The 24,206-nt window shown below is 51.8% G+C and overlaps 3 protein-coding genes across 17 annotated transcripts; 2 read left to right on the top strand and 1 right to left on the bottom strand.

Annotated features, from left to right (window-relative positions):
* Positions 1–5,006: 5,006 nt before the first annotated feature.
* BCL6B (BCL6B transcription repressor) lies at positions 5,007–9,462 on the top strand. 2 transcript variants are annotated; one of them, XM_019664965.1, is made up of 9 exons: positions 5,007–5,053; positions 5,615–5,805; positions 6,043–6,264; positions 6,374–6,724; positions 7,022–7,143; positions 7,707–7,871; positions 7,966–8,096; positions 8,215–8,352; positions 8,825–9,462. In XM_019664965.1, exons 2-9 carry the CDS (start codon positions 5,627–5,629, stop codon positions 8,939–8,941), a joined length of 1,425 nt encoding a protein of 474 aa, XP_019520510.1. In that variant the 5' UTR covers positions 5,007–5,053; positions 5,615–5,626; the 3' UTR covers positions 8,942–9,462. The 2 variants fall into 2 exon arrangements, with proteins under 2 accessions (XP_019520510.1, XP_019520509.1); XM_019664964.1 differs by having other exon boundaries at positions 5,019–5,118.
* Positions 9,463–11,538: 2,076 nt separating this feature from the next.
* On the top strand, positions 11,539–16,483 carry SLC16A13 (solute carrier family 16 member 13). Of its 3 annotated transcripts, none has more exons than XM_019664981.1 (5): positions 11,542–13,181; positions 13,404–13,602; positions 13,746–13,889; positions 14,544–15,281; positions 15,989–16,483. In XM_019664981.1, the coding sequence occupies exons 2-5, from the start codon at positions 13,404–13,406 to the stop codon at positions 16,183–16,185; spliced, it is 1,278 nt and encodes a 425-aa protein (XP_019520526.1). In that variant the 5' UTR covers positions 11,542–13,181; the 3' UTR covers positions 16,186–16,483. The 3 variants fall into 3 exon arrangements, 2 of the variants coding, with proteins under 2 accessions (XP_019520526.1, XP_019520525.1); XM_019664980.1 differs by having other exon boundaries at positions 13,388–13,602; XR_002126489.1 differs by having other exon boundaries at positions 11,539–13,602; positions 14,544–15,846; positions 15,989–16,080.
* A 575-nt stretch (positions 16,484–17,058) lies between these two features.
* Positions 17,059–20,105, bottom strand: SLC16A11 (solute carrier family 16 member 11). Of its 12 annotated transcripts, XM_019664969.1 has the most exons (6): positions 19,821–20,105; positions 19,436–19,693; positions 18,968–19,178; positions 18,536–18,679; positions 17,612–18,379; positions 17,059–17,524 (listed from the first exon to the last, which is right to left on the bottom strand). In XM_019664969.1, exons 3-6 carry the CDS (start codon positions 19,170–19,172, stop codon positions 17,295–17,297), a joined length of 1,347 nt encoding a protein of 448 aa, XP_019520514.1. In that variant the 5' UTR covers positions 19,173–19,178; positions 19,436–19,693; positions 19,821–20,105; the 3' UTR covers positions 17,059–17,294. The 12 variants fall into 12 exon arrangements, with proteins under 12 accessions (XP_019520514.1, XP_019520515.1, XP_019520511.1 ...); XM_019664970.1 differs by having other exon boundaries at positions 18,968–19,328; positions 19,436–20,105; XM_019664966.1 differs by having other exon boundaries at positions 19,436–20,105.
* Between the last annotated feature and the right edge of the window lie 4,101 nt (positions 20,106–24,206).

Here is a 24,206-nt window from a genome sequence, read left to right as displayed (position 1 = left end):
AGGCAACTGGAGGGAGAGGGTCCTAAGGGTTTGCAGTATAAGACTGAAACCATCTTCCCTAGAAACTACTTAGGGGATCTCTAGGGTGGGGTAAGAGGCGGAGGAAATAGGGAGTGACTATGGGGGACCAACAAACTGCTTCCCGACTCAGCAAGGGCAGGGACCCAAGGCTTCCTGTGTCCGTTCCTCCCCTCTCTGGGTCAGAACCCAAGAGAGAGCAAGGAGGAACAGGAGGCCAAGGACAGCAGGGATGGAAGTTGGCAATCCAGAGGTGGTGGGACTGAAACATGGTTGGGAGAGGGGGGCCGGAAGTCTCCCTGGGCCCTGGGCCTGCCACAAGATGGAGGCCAAAGGCAGGAAATGGAGGCCAGGGAGAAAGGGGAGCAGCAGGGCCCAGAAAGAAAGCCATCTGGACCGGGGGTCCAAGTATTCAACTCCCAGAGCTGTTCCCACTCCCCGTGGCCCCCCAGGACCCAAGTCCCAACCCCTGCAACAACCCCCATCAGCCCATCCATCAGGCTCAGGAAGGCATGCCCACCCCAGAAAGCCACGTTTAAGCTGAGACAAACATGCCTCTTCCCACCCCCACCGTAGGCCTTCCCTCAGCCTTTCTCCTGTCCAGGACCTGATTTTTTAAAAGCACCCCTCAGAAAGCAAAATCCAAGGGCCAAAATCCCTTCTGCAAATCAAAACAATATCCTCTAAAACCCAAAAATTATCCTCCCACCTCCCATCCCACCTTTTACCACCCTCCCTTCCGACACACCCCCCAAAACTCTTAGCAATCAAAAAGATCTAAGATGGTAGGTGTAAGCAGGCTTTTTAGGCCCCAGAGATGCCAGACCCCTCCCTTAAGACCCCTATTTGCCCTACAGCAAATCCTGCCAAGGCCTCCTGCTCCTCACTCCACCTTCCACAGCCCCCAAACTGTACAGCTGCCCCCAGCTCCCATCCTCGGCAGAGCCTTTGTGGGGGTGAAACAGATATCAAACACTATACTAATGGCTGGGGATGTTCGGGGCCCTCTGGTCTCAGCCTTTGGTTTCCATCTTGGCAACTGCAATTTAGGGGCATAAGAGAAAGCCTCTCCTATTGTCCCCCCAGTTCCAAGACTGACAAAGCCCAACCCCACCCCGGCACGCACCTCCAAACCTCCCCCCCAACCGCCACGTCTCTCCTGAAAACAGGGGACACTTTCCTCCCCACTTACCTCAGCTACTCTCCCCTGAGATCCTGGTCCCCTATTTTGAAGGGAGCAAAATTTGGGGTGCATCTCTCACATTTGGGGTGAAGGAGAAAGGAGCCGCCCCAGTCGCATCGCTGGCCTCCTTCCTCTCGGCTGGCTCAGGGGGTGGGGAGTGCCCTAGGCAGGGGGGACCCCCACAAGAGAGCTCAGGATAGGGTTCCTCCACTCCCAGTCAGAATTGGGGACACCCCCCCCCCCAAACCGGTCCCAGCCCATCCGTCTCCAACTCGGCGGGAGAGGCAGCTGCAATGCCCCAGTCAGATTCCCCCAACACTACATTCCTCACCCCATCTACAGGGGTCCCGGGGGCCCAAAAAAATCCCCAAAAAATCTAGGATGTTGGCAGAACAGTCCTGGACTAGCTCCCCAAATTTGGGGTCCTCAGATACCCCCGTTTTTTCAGGAAAATTCCGTCTTTTGCCTGCCTCCCGCCAGCCCTGCTCTGTCCCGATGCCAATTTTAGAAGTCACTCCCTCCTTCCTCCTCCCGGTCTCTCCAGGCCCCCCCGCCCGGGGGCTAGGGTCCAGGACACCTGGCTTCCAGACCGGGGGGCACTCCTTGAAAGGCCAGGGGCCAGGAGGTCAAGCTCATAGCCCCAGTCTTAGGGAAGCAGGAAAGCCCGATCCTCCCTTCCCCTCCCCCCTGGCTGGTCTCCGTGGTGGTTCAGGAAAGCCTGGAGGATTGGAATCTGCCATTGCTGTTGCACAGGCAGTTTTTTTTTCCTTGGGTTGGGGGGGTGGGCGGTGGGAGGGAGAGAGGGGAGGAGAGCCGAAGAGAGCAGGACCCAGGCGTGCAGAGCTGGCCTGGTTTACCCCCTAGTCCCTGCAGCCGTGGGGAACCCCTCCCCCGTAATCTCACCCACACTCCCAGTCCTATGTCTGCTTTCTGTTTGGGGCTCTCATCCTAGAAAATCAGGGGACAAGAATCACCTCCTTGTACCCCACCACCACCTCTCTTTGCCACAGTTTCAACAGCAACTCCCCTAGTCAGGGTGTCCACTTTACCACAAGACACCCCATCTCCTCCCACCTTCTCCCAAACTAAGGCATGCTCCCTTAAGAAATTGGGGTTCAGAGTCTGAAACCACCTTTTCTCCCTTAGATCTATCCAGGTTATATAGAAATAAGAGGAAATACACTCCCTTTCCAAATTTCTCCCTGCAAACCCTGGGCATATTTGGGGGTTCACTAAAGAATGAGCTTTCTATTATCTGGAGTGAAAGGGAGCTATAAACAAAGGACATCCCAAACCAGCATCGTACTACAAATTAAGTGACCCCACAAATCAATCTCACCTTAAGATCCATCCCTCAGCTTCACCAAATGCACTCAAATAGTGACAAAACCCCCCAAAATAAGGATACCCCAAAACTTTAGTCTCCTACCCTGGGCCGTCACCTTGTTTCTCCCCCTGAAAAAAAAGCTTCCTGGCTATCTATTCATAAACAGGAATATCCCCTCCTCAGAGTAAGTTTCCACAACATTCAAATATCAAGTTTTATTCCCCCTCGTGGATCCATAATCACAGGCCTTCAAACTTGCTCTCAGGTTTCTATTATGTTCTACCTCAAGATAATAAAAATAACTCTAAATTGAATTTCATGCCCCCCTAAGTCTAATCTGCTCCTTGAAACTTATATGGCAGCCCAAAACAGAATGTACTTCCAAATCAGCATGACTACTATACTTGCAATCAGATTGTCCATATATACCAATCACTATGAATCTCTAAAACAAAACCTTCACCCACCTCCTGAATAATACCTAGCAGGTTCTCCTGATATTCCAAGATGACAATCTCCAAATTGTGGGCTCAGAATCCCCAGAACTAATGTAGCTTCAAAATCAGCTCCATGCCTACCTTACCATCTACCTTCAAGCCTGAATGCAGCCCCCAGTGCCTAAAACAATCAAACTAACTCAACACCCCATAATAAACATGCACTCCACAATTGACCAGATAACACAAAATCAACTCCATCCTGATACTACAGGGAGCCCCTAGTCTAACCCATACCTCCAAAATGGGCAGAGACCAAAGTAACCCTCACATGCAAAAGCCACCTTACCATCCTGAATCCCTAGTGGTCCCCAATTCCCAGTTTTCTCAGCAGTTCTTTTGTTCACCCAAATAAAGACACCCTCAAATCTGCACACTCAGGCCTAGATATGCAGCTTCATGGGTCGTGGTCAGTCATTTCTGGGCAACTGGAGACTCTCCTGAGCCCAATTCTAAGACTTTCCTGCTTAGGAGCTAGACTCAGCTCTGGCCTCTCTTTTCCAAATGAACCTTGTCTCCCCCACCCAACATCTCCTCAAACAAAATATGAAGTGTGACCCATGCCTATATCCCAGATCAGGGACTTAAAATTAGGGTTAACAGGCCACTCCTGCCTTCTCTCCTTTCTTTTACCCTGAGACCCACTGGGTTTCCCTTCTCTTTGTTCACCCCACCCAACTTTCATATTAATGTTCACTAAAAATCCACCTCTAAAGACAAATAATAGTGTCTAGCTTAATTAGAAAGGAAAACCCTATACTCCCAGGGCTCAGACCCCACTACTGTCCCACCCACTGATCTTGCTCCCAAAGCCAGGGAATACCCAGGTATAGTAACCCCTGCCTCGGACAAAAGTTCCCTCTGTCGCCTAACTCTCCCTCCCTCTGCCCAACCCTAGCCCCCTCCTAAATGACAGAGGCACAAAAGAAACCAGCACAAAGGGATGGAGGACGAAAGTTTCAGCCGCCCAGACCGAATGGATCCTGCGCCCGTGTCTGAATGGACCCCCCAGCCCGGTGGAGACAACCGGACGAGAAGAATCTAGTGCTCGTCCGCCCCCTCGTGGAAGGAGTCAAACATTGCCGAGTTTTGCCTACTTGCCGCGCTGGACCCCGGCGTCCCGCCAGCCTCCAAGCGTAGCCGACGGGCGGGTGCCCGAGGCCCTGGTGAGATGGGATTGGGGGAGGGCGAGCGGGCTATGGGCGGGAATCTGTCTCTCTGGATCCCTAAAAGGATTCAGAAGGGAGTTGGGAGCAAGAGTCCGGGCGCCTAGGTCTCCTGAGCGTCTCTTGGCCCCCACCCGGGGCTTTCCCCACCTCCTCGAGGGGAAGCAGCTGGCGGGGCCGTCCGGTCGCAGGACAATGGAGGGAAACGAACTAGAAATCATATCCGCCCTTTCCCTACCCCGCCTGGTCAGAGCTTTCCCCCCCACACACCCCCGCCCACACACACACACTTTTGTAGGCCCCGCTAGAGGAACCTGTCATTCACACCATCCCTCCCGCTGTCTGAGACCCCACAGGAGCCCACTATCGCTCCCGCCCCAAATCTGGTGCTTCAATGGGCTCCCCCTTATGTCTCGTTATACCGTACACTGGAAAGGGACTTTTGCTGTATTCACTCTCCTGTAACAGGCTCCTGGCACACCCTTCCAAAAGCCAACACACCAATTTTTGCTGTCCCAGTCCCCCGCCTACCCGACAATCCAGTCACCCATGTTTTCAACCTCGATATCCCCAACCTCCTCCCCAATTCCAGTGTCCCATTCTTGGTTCCACTTTCGGTGACCCAAGACCCCTTGGGTTACGACCACCCAGCGTTTGAGGTCCCGCCCTAGAGCCGGAGATCCCGCCCCCGGATTGCCATCTGGAGAGCGAGGGAGGAAGGAAGGATACAGACCCAGGCGTTCACCCCACCTCCACCCCCGCCCCCGACATCCCGGCGAGATAAAGGAGCCGAGGCCAAGAGAGGAGAGAGACCCCGCCCCCCACCCCCGAGAAGATACGCCGCAGCCCCTGCTGGACGGGGGTAAGAACGAGAGACTGAGGAAACCGGACTCCTGGGTCCCCGAAGAGGGTTGGGGCTTGTTAATGGTAGGAAGACTGAGGCCCCCAAATTGGGCTCAGCTAGGGATCGGGAACTAGATGGTAGTAGAGTTCGTGGTTTGGGGGAGGGAGCTTCGATTGGGATTTGAAGGTATGTGGACTGCAGGTCATATGGGGTCTCCAGGCAGGGTCGGACACCTGAGACTCAGGCGCGCAGTGAAGCAGAAGGGAGTGGGAGTTGCTGGAAGGGCGCTAGGAGTAGGGTGCTGGAATCGCGCTAGGAGTCGAACTAAGGGCTGCACGCAGGATTCCCTACGCCCGCCATCAACGCCGCGGTGAAGCTAGACGCCTCTTCGAATCTAGAGGCGGAAAGCGAGCGATGGTGTGGTCGAGGGCAGAAAGAGGAAGATGAATTAAGTGAGGCTGTGTGAGCCTTGGCCGTGGGCTTGGCTCTAGTTGCACCTCAGGAGGATGAAACAAACTGTGGAAGGGAAGCCGTCTTAGGACTGCTTGGATCCCTGAGCCCTCTCCTTGGCATCCCCAGGCCTGCGTCGCGATGGGTTCCACCGCTACACCCGAGGGAGAACTGGGCTACGTCCGCGAGTTCACTCGCCACTCCTCCGACGTGCTGGGCAACCTGAATGAGCTGCGCCTGCGCGGGATCCTCACTGACGTCACGCTACTGGTTGGCGGGCAACCCCTTCGGGCTCATAAGGCAGTTCTTATCGCCTGCAGGTTCGAGGGGAGACTCATCGGGTGGGGTGGGACCAAATGGGAAAGGGGCGGGGCCGTAAGGTCTTTGGGAGGGAATCCAAAGCCCAGCCTTATAGGAGCAGGGGGCGGAGCGTCTCGGAATTGAGGCGGGGTGACAGTGGGGAGGAGGTGGAGCTCTCTATGGGGAGTGACTGTCTATAGTGCTGTGTCTCTTTTAGTTCCCTAGCCCCTAATTTGACCTATCTACCCTTTCTCCAGCGGCTTCTTCTATTCAATTTTCCGAGGCCGTGCAGGAGTGGGAGTGGACGTGCTCTCCCTGCCCAGGGGCCCCGAAGCTGGAGGCTTCGCTCCTCTTCTGGACTTCATGTACACTTCACGCCTACGCCTCTCTCCCGCCACTGCACCAGCAGTTCTTGCAGCTGCCACCTACTTGCAGATGGAACATGTGGTCCAGGCATGCCACCGCTTCATCCAGGCCAGGTGAAGGAGCCCCAGCTCGGTGTTCTCCGTGGGTGAGGTGGTATCCCAGGTGTTAAGGGCAGAGGCCAAGATCAGGAAATAGCACTAATGTCCATCGCACTTTTCCCAGCTATGAACCTCTGGGCATCTCCCTGCGGCCCCTGGAAGCAGAACCCCCCACGCCCCCAACAGCCCCTCCACCAGGCAGTCCCAGGCGCTCCGAAGGGCACCCAGACCCACCTACTGAGTCTCGCAGCTGCAGTCAAGGCCCCCCTAGTCCAGGCAGCCCAGACCCCAAGGCCTGCAACTGGAAAAAGTACAAGTTCATCGTGCTAAACTCTCAGGCCTCCCAAGCAGGGAGCCTGGTGGGGGAGAGGAGTCCTGGTCAACGTTGCCCCCAAGCTGGGCTCCTCAGTGGAGATGAGGCTTCCAGCAGCAGCAGCGGCAGTGAAGAAGGACCCATTCCCGGTCCCCAGAGCAGGTACAGTAACTGGAACCCCAAGAATTTGTAATGGCTAGCCTCAGCTAGAAGGCAGAGCCAGTGAGCCTGGGTGGTCAGGAGCAAGGAGTGAGGAGATGGGTTCCAGAGACACTAGCGTACATTAGGAAGTTGGCCAGAGGCCAGGCTTACTCAGTGGTGTGGGTCTTTGGCAGCACAATTGGACATGGCTTGTTGGTCAATACTGGCTCACTTCTGGAGGCTAGGCCTTTGGCTCAAAGTTCTCCAACAGAGAAGCCCCCCTTCACATAGTCTTTCCTAACTTTTTACTCTGCCTAGGCTCTCTCCAACTGCTGCCACTGTACAGTTCAAATGTGGGGCTCCAGTCAATACACCCTATCTCACACCCCGGACTCAAGAGGCCACTCCATCACCCTCTGGGCAGGCTTGTCCACCACCAGGTAAGAGCCCCTCCTTTTACTTCCTTCTGGGATTTTCTCCTGTGGCTGCTCAAGGTCAGTTTGGGCCAAAAGGCATTAGGAAAGGCCTATTTCAATTATCTACTGCAAATTAGGATCACCAAGGAGCTTTTGAAAATCCCCTTGCCTAGCTCACACCCCATTGATCAGAATGTCTGGAAGTAGGAGCCAGGCATCAGTATTTTTAAAGCTTCCAATGAGTAGCACTGTTTGGAAACTTCTGGCCTATTCCCATCCGGGGCTGAGTGGTCAGCCCAAAGCTTGGCAGGGCCTCTCTGGCATGCTGTTATCCAGAGTGGTGCAGAGTGGTGAGAGAAACAGAAACTTGCACCCACTAGCAGAGGCCTCCACCTACCACCACCACTATTGAAGAGATTAGCAGAGAACTCTGGAGTCAGACATGGAGCCCTCTTAACTAACCATGTAACCTCGAGTAAGTCAACTGAGCTCTAGAAGCCTTTAACAGTAAATTGGGAAAAAGAAAACACTACTATGTAGTTTGAGGATTCCCTGGTATTGTTGTCATTACCCACTCTCCTCGCCAGGAAGTGAAATTTTCAGCTGCCAGAACTGTAAGGCTGTGGCTGGGTGCTCACCAGGGCTGGACCCCTTGGTTTCTGGGGATGAAGACAAGCCCTACAAGTGTCAGCTCTGCCGGTCTGCCTTCCGCTACAAGGGCAACCTGGCCAGCCACCGCACGGTGCACACAGGTAGGGAAGGAGCAGGGAGGAGAGGGCCCCTGGCCTTCATGCCCACGGGTATCCTTGGGCCAAGTCCCTGACCTCCCTTCCTCTCTGCCTCCAGGGGAAAAGCCCTACCACTGCTCCATTTGCGGAGCCCGCTTTAACCGGCCGGCAAACCTGAAAACGCATAGCCGCATCCATTCGGGAGAGAAGCCCTATAAGTGTGAGACCTGTGGCTCGCGCTTCGTACAGGTAGAGAGCCAGTCTCAGAGCGGGCTCCAAGGCAAATTTACAAGAGGGCAGGGCCGGCCGCCAGGGAAGGGTTCTATCCCTCCAATGGAACGCGGTCTGAAGTCTCCTCCCCTCCCAGGTAGCGCATCTGCGCGCGCACGTGCTGATCCACACTGGGGAGAAGCCCTATCCTTGCTCTACCTGCGGAACTCGCTTCCGCCACCTACAGACCCTCAAGAGCCACGTTCGCATCCACACAGGGGAGAAACCTTACCACGTGAGTACCCACCCGACTTGTCCTGGCCCAAAGCCTTAAAATTATGCCCCCCCTCCCCCTCCCCCGCCCCGTTTACCTAGGGGCGGGGCTCGGAGAGGAGCGGGCCTGGCGGTCACCAGATCTTTTCAAAATGGGCCGTGACCTGGAAGAGTCCGCGCGCGCAAGGGGCGGGGCTGGGGCGGAGGAGGGATGTGAGTAAAGGGGCCGGGATGGGGGTGGGGATGGGCAGGTATAGAATTGAGAGTCCTGGACTGGACACTGTGCTACTGAAAGAGAAGCTAACAGATGGGAAAACCTTTGCTGAAGAGGGGGGCTCCTGTCTACTTGGCCTCCCTCCCCCCTGAGGATTTGGGAGGACAAAAGGACTAAAATCTATTCAGTGGAGAGCTGGACAGTTCTCCCTCGCTCCTTGCTCGACACCTAAAAGGTGGTTGTGGATGGGGCGGGACCTGACCTGCCTGTCCCCCCACAGTGCGACCCCTGCGGCCTGCATTTCCGGCACAAGAGTCAACTACGACTGCATCTGCGCCAGAAACACGGAGCTGCTACCAACACCAAAGTGCACTACCACATTCTGGGGGGGCCCTAGCTGAGCGATGGCCGACCCCACTCGCTTGCTGGAAGCCAGGAAAGCTGCCAGCCCATGCCTACTTTCTCTGGCAGACTTGGGCATGGGGGTGTGCAAGGCCCCTGCAGTATCAGAAACTGCCACCACCTTAATTTCTCACTGGGGAGAGCAGGGGTGGCAGATCCCAGCTTGATTTGCCTCTGTTTTGCTGGTCAAAACCTCTTCCCCACAATCAAAATTGTTTCTGAGGAGAGAGAAAGCTGGGAGCTGGGGGAGAGACTGGAGTCCCCCATTTCTTTAAGGGAACAGTCCTCCACCTGCAACCCTCATCTCATTTGGTTTATCTGTAAATATAATTTATTGAGGCCTTTGGGTGACACCAGGGCCTTCATTGTATTGCATTTCCCATGTCCCTCTTCCACAAGTGTGATCAAAAGTGACCTGAAACACAGAGTGTGAGGTCACAGCTCTGCTGGCAGAGATTAGCACTTGGCTGTCTCCTTTGGCTTGAGTGTTTTATATTATTATTGCCGTAACTTTAATCTTTAGAGTTGTTCTTTCTCCTATTTGTTTGCTTGTTGGGGTTCTCTGTGTCCTGTCCCTCCAATTCTAGGTCTGGAACCTTTATTTGTTCTAGGGCAGCTCTGGGAACATGTGGGTTTGTGGAGTTGGGTCAGGAACCCACTCTGGTATTCTGAATATTGTAAGTTATCTAGTAGGCTAGAAAAGGGTAGACTTTTCTCTGTTATTCAAGGGCTATGGGAACCTTTATGGTGAGCATGAAATGGGAGGTAATGAATGCCTCCTGAGGGCTGTGGGTGTGGGGGCTTTGTCAGTCTTGGAACTGTGGGGATGACTGGAGAAGCTTTCTCTCATGCCCCTAACTGTCCTGTTAGTCTGGTCACCTAGGTTTGACTCTGCTGTGTCTGTCATGATAGAGCCCACAACCCTCCCAGTAGGGCCTGTCCTTGTCACTGAGTTGATCCTTCCATGAGGGAGAGATCTGAAATTCCTTATCAGAGATGATGCAGCTTTTTCTGATACTGCCCAGTCTCTAAGAATGTTATGACCTAGGGGAGAATTATGAAACTCTTTATCTTGACTAAACAGTTAAGAGTCATGTGACCAGTCCTTTACTGCAGAGGCATCTGGGCTTGAATGTTCCTTGGGGTTCTCTTTACCTGAGAAAAACCCCTTCTTCCTTCAGTGGGTTTTTGGACATCTTTTGGCAAATGTCCAGATTCTAGAAATTTCTTTGCCTCTAGAAGGCACAGGTGCTTGGTAACTTTCTTACCTTAGACCACTGCATCTGTGACCTTTTCTGTCCATCACTGCATTCCTGTCTGGAACCAGTGAATGCATTAGAACCTTCCACAGGGAGATTAAAGGGGCTGAGTTCCATTTTGAATTCGCTGTAGTTTGGGATTATGATTGGGATTACTGTTGGGATTAGAGATTTAAAGATTTAAAAGACTGATTGACTGATTGATTGATTGATGGATGGATGGATCTTCTAGTGGACCAAGTTTCCAGGTAGAATTAAGCGGTTGGTTGAGGGGTGCAGTCTCTGGTTTGGCCAAGTAGGTAGAAAGTTAGGAATGGGGTTGCCTCTTAATTGGGTGGACTATTAGATGATACTCTGAAGCCTTGATTTACAGTCCTGACCCTTTTGCTGTGGAGCCTATTTGATTATGGGGCATGGGGTGGAGGGTAAGAAGCACTTTGAATTTCTGGGGGGTAGCTTCCTCAAGATAGGTCAGTACTAGTGGCTGTCACTTGGGGACTGGTGAGAAAGCTACTCTTCTCCCTCTTACTCCCCACTGCAGACTTGAAGGAGGGAGGGGAAGCAGAGGAGAGATGTGAAAAGGAACCATGAATTTTTTTTTTTTTTAAGCAGACTGGATGGGCAGGTGGAGGGTGCCTAGGGGTGGAGATATTAGATCTTGCAAGATCAGAATCATGGAATAAAGAAGCCTCTTTGTGCTGCCTTCTGTGTCCTGGGTTCTTGCCTGGGTGATCTGGGGCCTGGAGGAAGCTGGGGAAAGAAGGTTCTTCCCTCCTGGAGACCATCTTGGATTCTGTGCTCATTCCACTGTCCCATCCCACCAGACATTTTAAATAGCCCTTGTTCTCCCCTGCCCTTGCCTTCCGGCTCATTGTGTAGGAACCAGTGACTTCATGAAGTTTCTCCGGAGCCACCTGCATCCTGCTGCTCTGAAGTCACTTCCTGCCTGAAGTGTGGAGGTGGCAGGGAGAAGCCAGGAAGCCACTAATAATACCAAGGGGCTGAGGATGCATCTGTGCTGGGACACCCCCTACCATTACCATCACCACCATCACCAAAGAAAATGGATAGGACTTGAGTCCCATAAGAACAATAGGGGCTAGAGGTGGCAGTGAGAAGGCTGTGTGGTTAGAGCCAATATGCCAGCTCCACTCCTCCCCCAGCAATGGTGTCTTGGAATCTATCCATTGACCAATACATGTTTCCCTCTCATCCTTTCCCTGTCCTATGTGTGTCCTGGGTGCACAGCTCTGTTCTTCCCTGTGAGCAGAGAGTAGAGGGCCACTGATTCTGGTAAGTTACCTCTCTTTTGGACTTAAATGACTAATCTCTGAAATAAGTCCATTAACATGGTCTCTGCAGTTCCTTCCAACATTTACAGTTTGTGGTTGTGTTTCTCAGTCTTTTAAAACCCGTGACATGGATTAGATTTTTAAAAAGCAAAAAATGAAACAAAACTAAAACTTTTCTTCTCCCCCCACTACAGCTTATCTCCTGTTGAAAATGAGACCAGCTAATATTACTAATCTGCTACATGTCAGGTCCTAAACTAAGCATTTTAATGCATAGATTATCTAATTCAACTTCCCTGACAACCCTAAAAAGTAGGTGCTATTATTATTCCCAATCTACAGATCAGGAAACCAACTAAGAGGTTCAATATCTTGGCCAAGTCATTAAGTGATGAAGCCAAGATTGGAACTTTGGTTCTAAACACTGTGCTCTTAACCACTATGTTATAATGCCACACCAACTCATTGGCATATTCCCCACCACCCAAAGTTTTGACTTTACTTACACACACACACACAAAAGGTGTTTTGGATATGATCATTTTTATTTCCCACATATAAAATTATAAGGCTCAATATACTTTTCAAAATTACACAGCCTCCCTCCCCACATGTCTGGGTATGAACACTTGAGTCCAAGTTTGAAGGTCAGGGTCTTGGGGAGGTTAAATTATAATGAAGAAACAGAAAGCCGGGCCATTAGTGCTATATAAAGTGGAGGGACTGGGTACTGGTTGGGTTGGAGGGGCCCACTGCTCCAGTAGTCATGGCTTGTCTCTTTATCTAATCATGAAATCAAAAATTGGTTAGAAAGTGGTTGTTACTAGAGGGACAGAACAGAAGAAAGGGTTCCAGTCCCAGTGAAGAAGGGGTGGGTGATGCTGGTAGGACCCACCCTTCCTCTCCCCAGTTACAATATTTTTGGTTTCTGTGACCTAAAGTTTTTCTGTTAGTGGGAACAAGCTGCAGAAATGAACGCCAGGAGTCCAACAACCCATTCCCCTTGTCTCTTCCCTTGGCCTTTGAACCCCTCAGGGATCCAGGCATCTAGATTCTAGTGGCCTCAGGAGCGTTGCCAGGTATTTTGTTTGAGTCGTATCTCATTACCCTCTGCTCGTCCGCACCTAGCCTTGCAACACTTGGGCTCCTTATTAAATAAGTGAATGTTTTCCTCTCCTGAACCAGTTTACGTACCACCAACCCCCACGTACTCCTTACGTGCGGGTCTTGGTGCTGAAACCTGGGCGAATTGGCGTGCTAGGTGAACAGGAAACGGAAGCAGCCTCCTGAGAGGTCCCCACGTTCCGCATCTAATTGGCCTCCTAAAGTTTCCTCTTTACGCATGCTCCCTACTCAGGGCCCGGGTCCAGAACAATGCTCTAAATCCCGCCCTGCCTTTCCGGCTCCGCCCCTGCTCAGGAGTCAAGCGTCCTCATTGGCGAGCTATGCCAGGCTGACCAGGTGCTAACACTTGCAATGATAAAATTGATAATCCATACGGAGAATCGCCTCAACGGTGGGGCCCAAACCCAGTGTCGCCCCCCGGCTCTTCTACCTAACGTTGCCCACGGCTGGATCTGTCCTGCCCAGGCCTCTATTCTGTACTAGAGACCAGCAGAGCCACGCCCACGGGCGCTGATCTCCCCAGAAGCACCGGCCTGTTCTTCCCACCAATATCGCCCTGGTAGGAGAAAAGCGCAGGTGCCTCACGCAGCCTCTCTGCAGCTTTTAAGCCCTCGTCTGTACTTTCTTCTCTACCAGCCTTTCCTCCCCTGCGCGGCCCCAGCCGTCCGTTCGTCCGGCTGGCTGGCTGGCTGGCTGGCTGGCTGGCTGGCTGGCTGGCTGGAGCGTCCTGAGCCCTGCTTCCGCGGGGGCTTTTAGTGGTGGCAGCTCTGTTACTTCCCAGATGGCGCGTAGGGCCGAGCCCCCCGACGGGGGCTGGGGCTGGATGGTGGTGCTTTCAGCGTTCTTCCAGTCGGCGTTGGTGTTCGGGGTGCTCCGCTCCTTCGGGGTTTTCTTCGTGGAGTTTGTGGCGGCGTTTGAGGAGCAGGCAGCGCGCGTCTCCTGGATCGCCTCCATAGGAATTGCAATGCAGCAGTTTGGGAGTGAGTGCTGTGCCTGGGTTCGGTGTCCTGCGACCCTCGGAAGGAGGAGGGGATGCGGGGACAGAAAAGGGGAAGGGCGGAGATGGGGCGTGCTTGAGAAGGACACCTGAGATCCTCTCACAGAACGCTTTCCTTTTTCCCAGGCCCAGTGGGCAGTGCCCTGAGCACGAAGTTTGGGCCCAGGCCCGTGGTGATGGCTGGGGGCATCTTGGCTGCCCTGGGGATGCTGCTCGCCTCCTTTGCTACCTCCTTGACCCACTTGTACCTGAGTATTGGGCTGCTCTCCGGTGAGACCCTGGGCACAGGCAGAAAAATCAAATGCCTGAGTTTTTGGCCTCTGGACTATCACCTTTTTCCTGTTCTTTTCAAAAGGCTTAGGGAGAAGCTGAGAGAAAGTTTTGAATAGCACCTGTGCCCCAAAGGGAATTTTTAAGAGGGATGACTAAATTGATAAACATGGTGGGGCAATTAGAGATGGCAAGTCAGTCGAGAATATACAAGCCCAGGGGCTAGTATGATTGGAGTCTTAAAAGGAAGACTTATGTACTATAAAGTTGTGTCAGGTACTGTGGTTGTGAAATAGATGTCATTATCCTATTTACAGACAAAACAAGGCTGTAGAAGCTTATGCAACTTGGCAAATGAAGATCACACAGCTAGAAATGGTAGAAACCAGGTCTGACTCCAAAATTCTGTGCTAGTTACTTTACAAACATTATCTCCAAACCTCCACAGTCCCATAAAGTATATTACCCCCATTTTTTAGATGAGAAGATTGAGTCTGGGCAATTAAGTAAAATACAGTCATACAGCTAGAAAGTATCATAGCTAGGATTGTAACCCAGGCCTGTGCTACATTCTGCTATTGGGCAGTGTTGGGGTAACTGGGTACCCGGACCTCCCTAAGAATCCCCCAACACCCATTTCTTCCTTTTTAACAGGCTGTGGCTGGGCCTTGACCTTCACTCCAACCCTGGCCTGCCTGTCCCGTTACTTCTCTCGCCGGCGATCCCTGGCCATGGGACTGGCACTGACGGGCGTGGGCCTCTCTTCCTTTGCCTTTGCCCCATTCTTCCAATGGCTGCTAAGCCACTATGCCTGGCGGGGTGCCTTACTGCTGGTGTCTGCCCTCTCCTTCCACCTGGTGGCCTGTGGTGCTCTCCTCCGCCCACTCTCCCTAACTGAGGACCCTGCCATGGGAGGTCCTGGGGCCCAACTTGCCTTCCTTCTTCATCATGGCCCCTTCCTCCGTTACACTGTTGCCCTCACCCTGATCAACACTGGCTACTTCATTCCCTACGTGCACCTAGTGGCCCATCTCCAGGACCTGGGTTGGGATCCACTGCCTGCTGCCTTCCTACTCTCATTGGCTGCTATTTCTGATCTTATTGGGCGTGTGGTTTCTGGGTGGCTAGGGGATGCAGTCCCAGGGCCTGTGGCACGACTCCTGACTCTCTGGACTGCCCTGACTGGGGTGTCACTGGCCCTATTCCCTGTGGCTCAGGCTCCCACAGCCCTGGTGACTCTGGCTCTGGCCTATGGCTTCACATCAGGGGCCCTGACTCCAGTGGCCTTCTCCGTGCTGCCTGAACTGGTGGGGACTGGAAGGATATACTGTGGCCTGGGACTGGTGCAGATGGTAGAGAGCATCGGGGGGCTGCTGGGGGCTCCTCTGTCAGGTAAGGAGAACAGGGTTTCCAGGTGGGCCAGAACTGCTGTATCATACCATTTGGGGAGGGGACTATTCACATTAGAGTGGATGTAAATATTGCTGTCTGATATGGTATACTACACGGCCTGTATAGCCAATCATAGCAGCACTGAAGTAGGTCCATAGGGCAAAGAAATTGGGGCTATAGAAAGACTAAAAGGAGCTATGTGGAACCCTTGGCAGGGTATCTGCAGCTTGGGTTTTCAGAGGATCTAGCTGGACCTGGACAGACATAACATGTCACTGTCTGCCCTTTCCTTTGGCCCATTGGGCCCCAACCCAGATGTCTGAGTCATCTGACCAAAGTTCTCCAGCCTCCAGATGCCAGAACCTTAGACCTGTAACATTTTCCTCTTAACTATTAACGGAAGGTGTAGAAGGGAGGGCCACAGTTGCCAGAAAGAAAGGCACAGGTGTGCCTGATTCAATTTGGATTCCCAAATCTCCACTGGCTGGTTTGGAGGTCCTTTTTGAAGACAAGAAGGTGATTGAAATGACCTTTTGAAGCCCCTTGGGAAGCCAGAGTTCTCAAGGTCAGTCCTACCTTGGGAATTCTAACTCTTCCAAGATGATGGGTTAAGGATTATTTTCTTCCCTCCACCCAAAAATGTGTCTGAGACATCAGTCTCAGGAAACAGATCACCTATGTGTATCCTTTTTCTCTCTTGGACATAGGCTACCTCCGGGATGTGACAGGCAACTACACAGCTTCTTTTGTGGTGGCTGGGGCCTTCCTTCTTGCAGGGAGTGGAGTTCTCATCACTCTGCCCCACTTCTGCTTCTCATCTCCTACCTCCAAGTCCCAGGATCTTGTAACAGAGGCACTGGATACCAAAATCCCCCTGCCCACGGAAGGACTGGGAGAGGATTGAACTCCAAAAAGGGGCTGTCAGACCCAGAAAGCCAGACGTTGGCAGCTCCACGTCTTCTCCCGCCCTATCCTGATGCCCCCAGAATCACAGTGCCTTAAGCATCTTGATCTATCTTCTGCCACAGCAGGCACAGGGCTCCTGCAATGTGTGTGCCAACCCTTTGTATTTTGTTGAAGACTCCTATCTCCTCTTTGCTCCCACAACCTTTTCTACAGGATCCAGGAGTTCAGCCTGCTCCATTGAGCTGTGAATCAACCGTGAAAATCAAAGGCCAAGAGACTTACTGTTTTACAAATGATCTCTGGTGTTGCCTACTAAGTTTCTTCTCTGAAGGCAGATGTTTGGGAAAGAGGGATTCCCCTTTGGGATAAAACTGAATAAGAAAACTGGATAACAACCAGAAAGAGCTGGGACCCATATGCTGGGATTGGCTGAATGGTGTCATCAATGGGGGTGAGGTGGAAGGGACATGTCCAAGAGCTCTGGTGACCCAGAGCATTTTAACCCTGGACTCTGCTCTCTGGATCACAGTTCCCCCCACTTGCCCACTGACTTCCCTCTTTCCCACTATCTCCTGTGACTTAGAAAAGAAATTAAGAGAATGGTGGGAACACAGTGTGTGTGTGTGTGTGTGTGTGTGTGTGTGTGTGTGTGTAGGGGGGTAGTTTGGGAGAGGGAGCTAAAGCCAGGAGAGCTGAAGTCTGGGTCTAGGATTCTTGTACTTACCTCTGGCCAGTAGAAGGACATTGAGATTCAAGAAAGAGTTTTGAGTACAGGAAATGAGGACGGAGCAGGTAGCACCCATGGGCCACCTTCTCCCACCCCCTCACCCCCTCCCCCGCCCAAACAAATTGAAGCTGACAGGCAGACAACTTCTCAAAGATTCCATGTTATACTGGCAACAGCTAGGGTAAAGAGAAATGGACTGGCTGAACAGATAGATACCTTTCCTCTTCTCCAAGATTTAGTGGGATCCTGTTTCTTTCAACCAGCCTTTTTTAATATCTTAAGTAGAATGTTTTCAGCGTCCTAGATTGGCTAACAATTGGAGCTTGCAGGAAAATCAGAAATTCTTTATTAGGGGATGGGCTTAAACCAAAAGAAAATGGTCAACAAGTGGTGTCCAGAGTGGAGTGAGCGTTTCCTGGGGACAGCAGGGCAACTTGAGGAATGGGGAGCAGCTCCCCCGTCTTAGGGGGAGGGGTGGCTGGACTTGAGGCTGGATGGCAGCAGGGCAGCACCCCAGGCAGCCCCATGTAGATGAAGCTGCCAGAGAGGACCAAAGAGCCGCACACAAGGAAGGAGGTGGTGAAGTCTCCTGTCTCATCTCTTAGGAAGCCTAAGAGGGAGGGGAAAGGAATTTAGAGGCCTCAGACCCCAGGGGCATAGGATGTTGGTGATGTGAAATGCTGGCTCAGACCCTTACCTGACAGCGGAGGGCCCAGAAGCCCCCCAAGGCTCATCAGCATCATCACCAGCCCAGTGGCTTGTACAACACCTTCGATGCCCACTAGTCCCGGAAGCACACCGAAAACCAGTGGGGCGAAACCACCAGCGCTCAGCCCATAGGCCCCAGCTGTGGCCAGCAGGGAGCCCCCCCAGCCCTGCTCAGTCCCCACTACCGGCACCAGCCCCACGGCCAGCAGCCCCAGCCCTGTCAGACCCCCAAACACTGCCAGCAGCCGCGTGAGGGGCACCCAGCCCTGGTCCGCCAGCCACCCACAGACCATCCGGGCACCGGCATCCGCCACTGCTGCCACTGCTACCACCAGCGCTGCTCCATACCCCCTGAGGCCCTGGTCTAAAGCGTGAGGGGCCAAGTGCACGTAAGGGACGAAGTACCCACCCCCCACCAAGGCTGTGCCCAGAGCAAAAACTAAGAAGGAGCGGCGAGTGAAGAGACCTAGGCCGAGGGCAGCTAGGGGCCCTTGGGGTGGTACTGGAGAGTCGCCAGGAAGGGCCAGGGGTCGCAGAAGGGCGCCACAGGGAGTGAGGTGGAGGGTAATGGCACCAAGGAGGAGCAGGGCCCCCCGCCAGCCGAAAGTATGCAGGAGGAGCTGCAAGGCAGGCGCTAGGAGCAGTGAGGAGGCCCCGTTGCCGGTGAGGGCCAGCCCCACAGCGAAGACTCGACGGCGGGAGAAGTACCGGGAGAGGGTCCCGACGGCAGGAGCAAACACCAGGGCCCAGCCGGAGCCTGCGAATGGGGGAAGACGGGGTGAGGACCAGGGATGCCTGCCCCAATAATCCCAGCCCTGCTTCTCGGAGGGGGCCCCTGTCCGGTTGGCCTCCAGCCCCCAATAAACTCCTATTCACCATTACCCGTAAGGACACGGGTATCTTCTCCCCTCACCAGCAAGGACGCCCAGACCAAGGTAGAGGTGCAGCAGACTGCCCGCAAAAGCCGAGAAGATAAAGCCAAGCGAGGTGAGGATGCCCCCAGCCATCACCACCGGGCGCGCCCCCCAGCGGGTGCTCAGTGCGCTGCCCACTGGGCCTAGAAGGAGGCGGAGTAAACAGAAGACACGCCCCTGAGCCCCAAAACTCGATTCCACACTTCAGTGTTTGAGAAGTGTTTTAGGCCCAGGCAACAACTGTTGCCTGGGCCTAAAACTCCTCCCACAGCCTAATAGCTCCTCCCTTTAACCTTATGACCCACTTTTCTAAAACTTGGTTCCACCCGGCTCCCTTTCTCAGGTTATCTGGTAATCAGGTGAGTCCCTGAGTGTAGACTCAACGGATCCTCCACCCCGTTCCCGCCCCCCACCTCGGGGCTTTCCCTCACTGGCTGCCTGCTGCACGGCTAGGGCCAGGGCGCTGACCCACGCAGTGTCCTGAGCAGTTCGATCAAAGTGGTCCGCGAGGTCAGGGAGGGCAAGGCCCAGGGAACGTAACAACCCATAGGAGAGCGCATTCACCACGAAGGTTGCGGCCGCCACCACCCAGCCCCAGCCCCCGTCTGGGGGTCCGGCCGGCTTGGCGTTCATCATCACCGTCTGGAGGAGGAGGGAACATCTGTGAGTGAAGTTTCCAAGTCTGTGCCTCTTCTAGCATCTCTGAGACCCAGCTTCTGGCTGCTTGCCCCGGGGAGGGCAAGTCACCCTGAGCACGCTATAGGGCTGGGGCGGAGGGAGCAGGAGCTGGGCCTGGGGATAGAATTCCTGGGTCCGCGCGAGGTTGCTGGGACTGAGTGACAGCCGACAGTCCCCTGGCCTGGGACTCCCGCCCTCCTCCCCACACCCCCACTCCTTACCCCTTACCCGACCTCTCCGGGCGGTGTGGGGAGGGAAAGGACGAGGAATGGCTCTGCCTGGTTTCTCCCTGTTTCCTGGGCGGGCAGGGCCGCAGAGAGGGTGTGTGCAGAGAAGGAGCCCTCTCGGTAAACAGATCACCGCGGGGGGTCTGAGCCACCTGGGATGCGGTGGTACGGAGGGCGGAGGCAAACTGAGACAGCCAATCCGCGGAGCCCAGGATGCCGCCAGCCACTGAGTCCCACGGGGATTAAATCAATCTGTCGCGAAAAGCGAGCGAGGAATGAATGCCACCCCGCCCACAGCCACGCATCTGCCTCCAGCTGCGCTCGGAGAAGACACGTGGATTGCAATCCCCAGCAACCCCAAGGTTGATAGGCAACGCACTGAAACTGGGGTGGTACCCCAAGGCCTGAGGGGATGAGTAGTTTTGTTCTCAGAAGACGTTGCTAGAAGACCAGGTAAATTTTGGATATCACACCGCAGACCTCCACTGAGTGCTTATTGCATGCTCAACAATAATATGCCTTCAAGGATTCAGGGAAAGGAAGAAGACTCCCTTATTATGTATAAGGGGCAGTGATGTGCCAGGCGCTTTTTACACATGTCGGCTCTTTATCCTCACAATAACCCTGTGACGATTTTTACCTCATTTTACAGATGAAGTAACGGAAGCTTCCAGAGGTTAGGTGACTTGCTCAAAATCATCCATCTAAAAAATGGGGGAAACAGTTGAATTTGGGTCTGCCCAGCTGTGGGACGATACAAGAAGAACAGACCTAGGACTGAAATAGAATCTACCACAGTGAAGGAAGATGGCCTGGAGACAGTTTGATTCCAAATTGGCCTGGAAATGGCAGAGCCTTTTCAGAGCCAAAGAGTTTATAATTCTAAGATCGGGGTTACAGGGAATAGAAAGGATCCTTGCGATCAGAATCACTAAAGATTTAGCGATTAGAATTTTAAAAACAAAGTAATAAATCCAAGAATTGAACCCAAGTGTTTATTTCTTGAAAAACTTTATAAAAATTATCCTTTTTACATTAGGATTAAAGTTACCATTGCTTTACTTCAGCTATTTGAATCAAGAGATGCATTCTTTAGTTTAATTATGAAAGAATCTCGTAGAAAATTCAGCCATTTACAGTTTGGAGCACATATTACCCAAAAGCCACATGATGGCAGTACTCCCCAATTGTTGAGAAGTATCTGTAACTAAAGAAAAAAACAGCTTAAGTAGTGAAACTGTAAACCTAACAAACACAGCCTGACCTTGATGGCTCTCTACTACTGCCAATGGTGGGGGTGGGGGTGGGGGGNGGGGGCAGGGAATCAGTTTTCTCTATGAGGTCTGACAATTAAGTTCATGAACTTGTTGCAACAATGTTGCTAATCTTTTTTGATATCAGAGGGATTATTCATTATGAATTTGTACCAACTGGACAAACACTTAACCAAGTTTACTACTTGGAAGTGCTGAAAAGGCTGCAAGAAAAAGTTAGATGAAAACGACCTGAACTTTTCACCAACAATTCATTTCACGGTTTTTGCATCACGACAATGCACCAGCTCACACGGCACTGTCTGTGAGGGAGTTTTTAGCCAGTAAATAAATAACTGTATTGGAACACCCTCCCCACTCACCTGATCTGGCTCTCAATGACTTCTTTCTTTACCTGAAGATAAAGGAAATATTGAAAGGAAGACATTTTGATGACATCCAGGACATCAAGGGTAACATGATGATAGCTCTGATGGCTATTCCAGAAAAAGAGTTCCAAAATTGGTTTGAAGAGTGGATTAGGCGCTCGCTTCTGTGCATAGCTTCCCAAGGGGAGTACTTCGAAGGTGACTATAGTGATATTCAGCAATGAGGTATGTAGCACTTTTTCTAGGATGAGTTCATGAACTTAATTGTCAGACCTTATTATTTGGGTATAAGGTCTTTCACAACCAAAAGTAGACCTAAAATACATTTTCATTCTATTTCCCTTGCCTCTCTCATACACCCTTCCACCAGCCATAGCATCTTACCTGCTCCATGGACATACCTGTCTTTTCCTCACTCCTGAATTCTTGCATATGTCATGCCCTCTGCTTGAAATGTTCTGGGTAGGTCACAGGAGTCTATGAAGGCTTAAGATCCTGCCACGTACACCCTAAGAAAGTGGTCTCACTGGTTTCTCTAGCCTGGGTTGCTGTTGTGAAAGGCATCTGGGAGGTGGAGCTAGCAGATGCTCAGCCACCCAGGAGGGCAGGGAGCGCACTCCTGAGATAGGTGGTGAGGACTGTCCCAAGCTGAACAAAGCCAACTGAAACAAGTCACCCCCTCTCTGTGGTGAAGTAGAAATGCACGGCAGTCAAAAAGGAGACTGGGCCCTCTAGGTCTGGGAGTTATATAGTCATGCTGAGCACCTTTAAAAGATACTTATGAACTCAGAGGATGTCCCAGAGCCTGGGACTGGGGTGATTGGTTATGAAAGAGCACATTCCTCTTCTACCTCAAGTTCCCTATATTCTTAGCCAAAATTACCATCACTATATGTCTTGCTCATGGAGTTAGTATTACGTTGAAGTTAGAAGAATGGATTCCCAAGCTAGACTTCCTAGGTTTGAATCTGATCTCTACCACTTATTGTATTATTGTGAGCAAGTTTTTCAATCCCTCTGTGACTCAGTTTCCTAATCTCTAAAATGGGGATAATAATAGTAGCTACCTGATAGGGTTTTTTTTATAAGGATTAAATGAGTCACTGTGTACACATGTATGAGTAAGGAACCTAAAACAGTGCCTGGAACATGACATGTGTCAGCCCCTTTTGTTGCTATGTTGTGACTTGGAGGAACTGGACTGTACCTTTCAGCACCACTGTGCTTTCACTACTTGTCTACGTCTACTAATGTCTCAAGGTCAAAGATCCATGTCGGTCTGCTGAGCTCTCAGTAGAACTACATGGGTTGTAAGATGTGAGGGCCACAAAAAGGTTAAATGGTTTGGTTTTTTTCATGTGATAAGTGGTTTTCTTAGCATTTTCCAAAGTTTATAAGAAAAATTCTGATCTATCTTGACTCCAAAAACAAAAGAGAAGGAATCAAATTAAGTTTTGTTCATTCACTCCTTCATATAAAATATAGACATCTACTATGCCAGATGCTATGCTTAGGGCTAGGGATACAAATATAAATGATACAGTCTCTCCCCTCCAAGCTCCCACAATCAGATTAGAGAAAAAGTGAAATAAAGAAATCTCAACACAAGGAGAGGGACACGCACCATAGAGTAGGGCATGGGAGGAACTGACTTATTCTGCTCGGGCTCTCTGGGAAGGCTTCACAGAAGAAGACCCCTTTGATCTGGGTCTTGAAGGATGAGTAGGAGTTTGCCAGATGGATGTGTGGGCAAGGGCATTCCAGGCAAAGGGAGCAGATTGTGGAAAAATCACAAAGGCATAAGCCAGCTTGGCACATTGTTTATTGTTTGAGGAGCTGTAAATAGCTGCTGTGTGGAGAACAGTGATGTAAAGGAGAACAATGTAGGGCGAAGCTGCTAGGGCAGAAGGTCCCATCATGAAAGGTCTTAAAGGCCAGGCTAAGGAATTTAGATGTTTTCCCAAAGACTGATTCCCATGGATGTAGCATTCACTAATACTTACTAATACTGGAAGCTGAACACAGAGGAAAGAGGACTCATACCACAGTAAAGGGGTCAGGAGAGTCTGGGGTTATAGACCTTTCATGTGTGGGAAAATTTTCTGAAATATCTTGTTTTACATTGAAAATTCGTGTGGAATTTTACATCTTACTTTATAATCTTTGGTGCATGTTTTCATAGGAAAATGCTTTATATGACTAGATATATTATTTAAGTTTTTCTCCCCAAGTCTTCTCCACTGATGGTGCAGCAGAGTTTCCTCTGGGAAATCCTCCAAACAACTCCTAATCTGCATTAGATACCTCCCCCTTTGCCTAATTAACCCTCGTGAGAGTACTTCTCAGACTGCGGTGATAGCATCCATTTTTGTCTTCTTCCCCCTATCCCCACATTGCCCTGGAGGTAGAACCTTGCATTATTGATTTCTGGATCTTTGACACCCAAAGGTGCCAAATGTGAATGATGAAACATTGAACAAGGGACTCAACAGGTTGTGGTACTATCACATGAAGCGGTTGTTGATCAACCAAACTGATAATGCTTGTCCACGTGGAAAAAGCCCCAGAAGTAGATACTGAGCCAGGTCGGGTCTTTAGGGAGATCAAAAGAGAGGGTCAAGGTCTGTACATAATTTGCTTTGGGGACCACAGGATCTGGGAGTGTGTCTGTGTTTGTGAACTCTGAAACTGCTCTGGAGTTTTCTGATGGGAGTCCCTGTGAGAGGTTTTGGGGGCCTCAAGGGTCTGCAACCTTGGGGAAGCCCTGAACTGAGGCTAGCTATTCCTTGGTACACCCACTGGGGCTCCCTCTACAGAAGGTGGATGCGAGGGAAGGGGACAGGCAAGGACAGATGGTATTACCCATAGGAAACATGGCTCTATTTGAGGTACACAAAAATATGAGACTTTCTGGTGTTTGGCCCAGCTGATCTTGGCCTTCTAAGCTCCTAATAGAGCTGCCTCTCACCCCTCACCCGCAGAATCTGCTCCTTCCCCAGCTCACGGAGAGATCAGGCCATAGGAAGTCAGCATACACCTCAAAGCCCAGACCCAAGGTCTGGAAAAGTGGAAGAAGAACATGACCCAGGAAAGGGAGGAGATCACAAGGTCAGGGTTTGTGGT

This window comes from Hipposideros armiger, unplaced genomic scaffold (assembly GCF_001890085.2).
Source record: "Hipposideros armiger isolate ML-2016 unplaced genomic scaffold, ASM189008v1 scaffold_431, whole genome shotgun sequence".
Lineage (NCBI taxonomy): Eukaryota > Metazoa > Chordata > Mammalia > Chiroptera > Hipposideridae > Hipposideros > Hipposideros armiger.
Note: the sequence above shows the minus strand (reverse complement) of the source record. Positions and strands in the feature narration are given on the sequence as shown.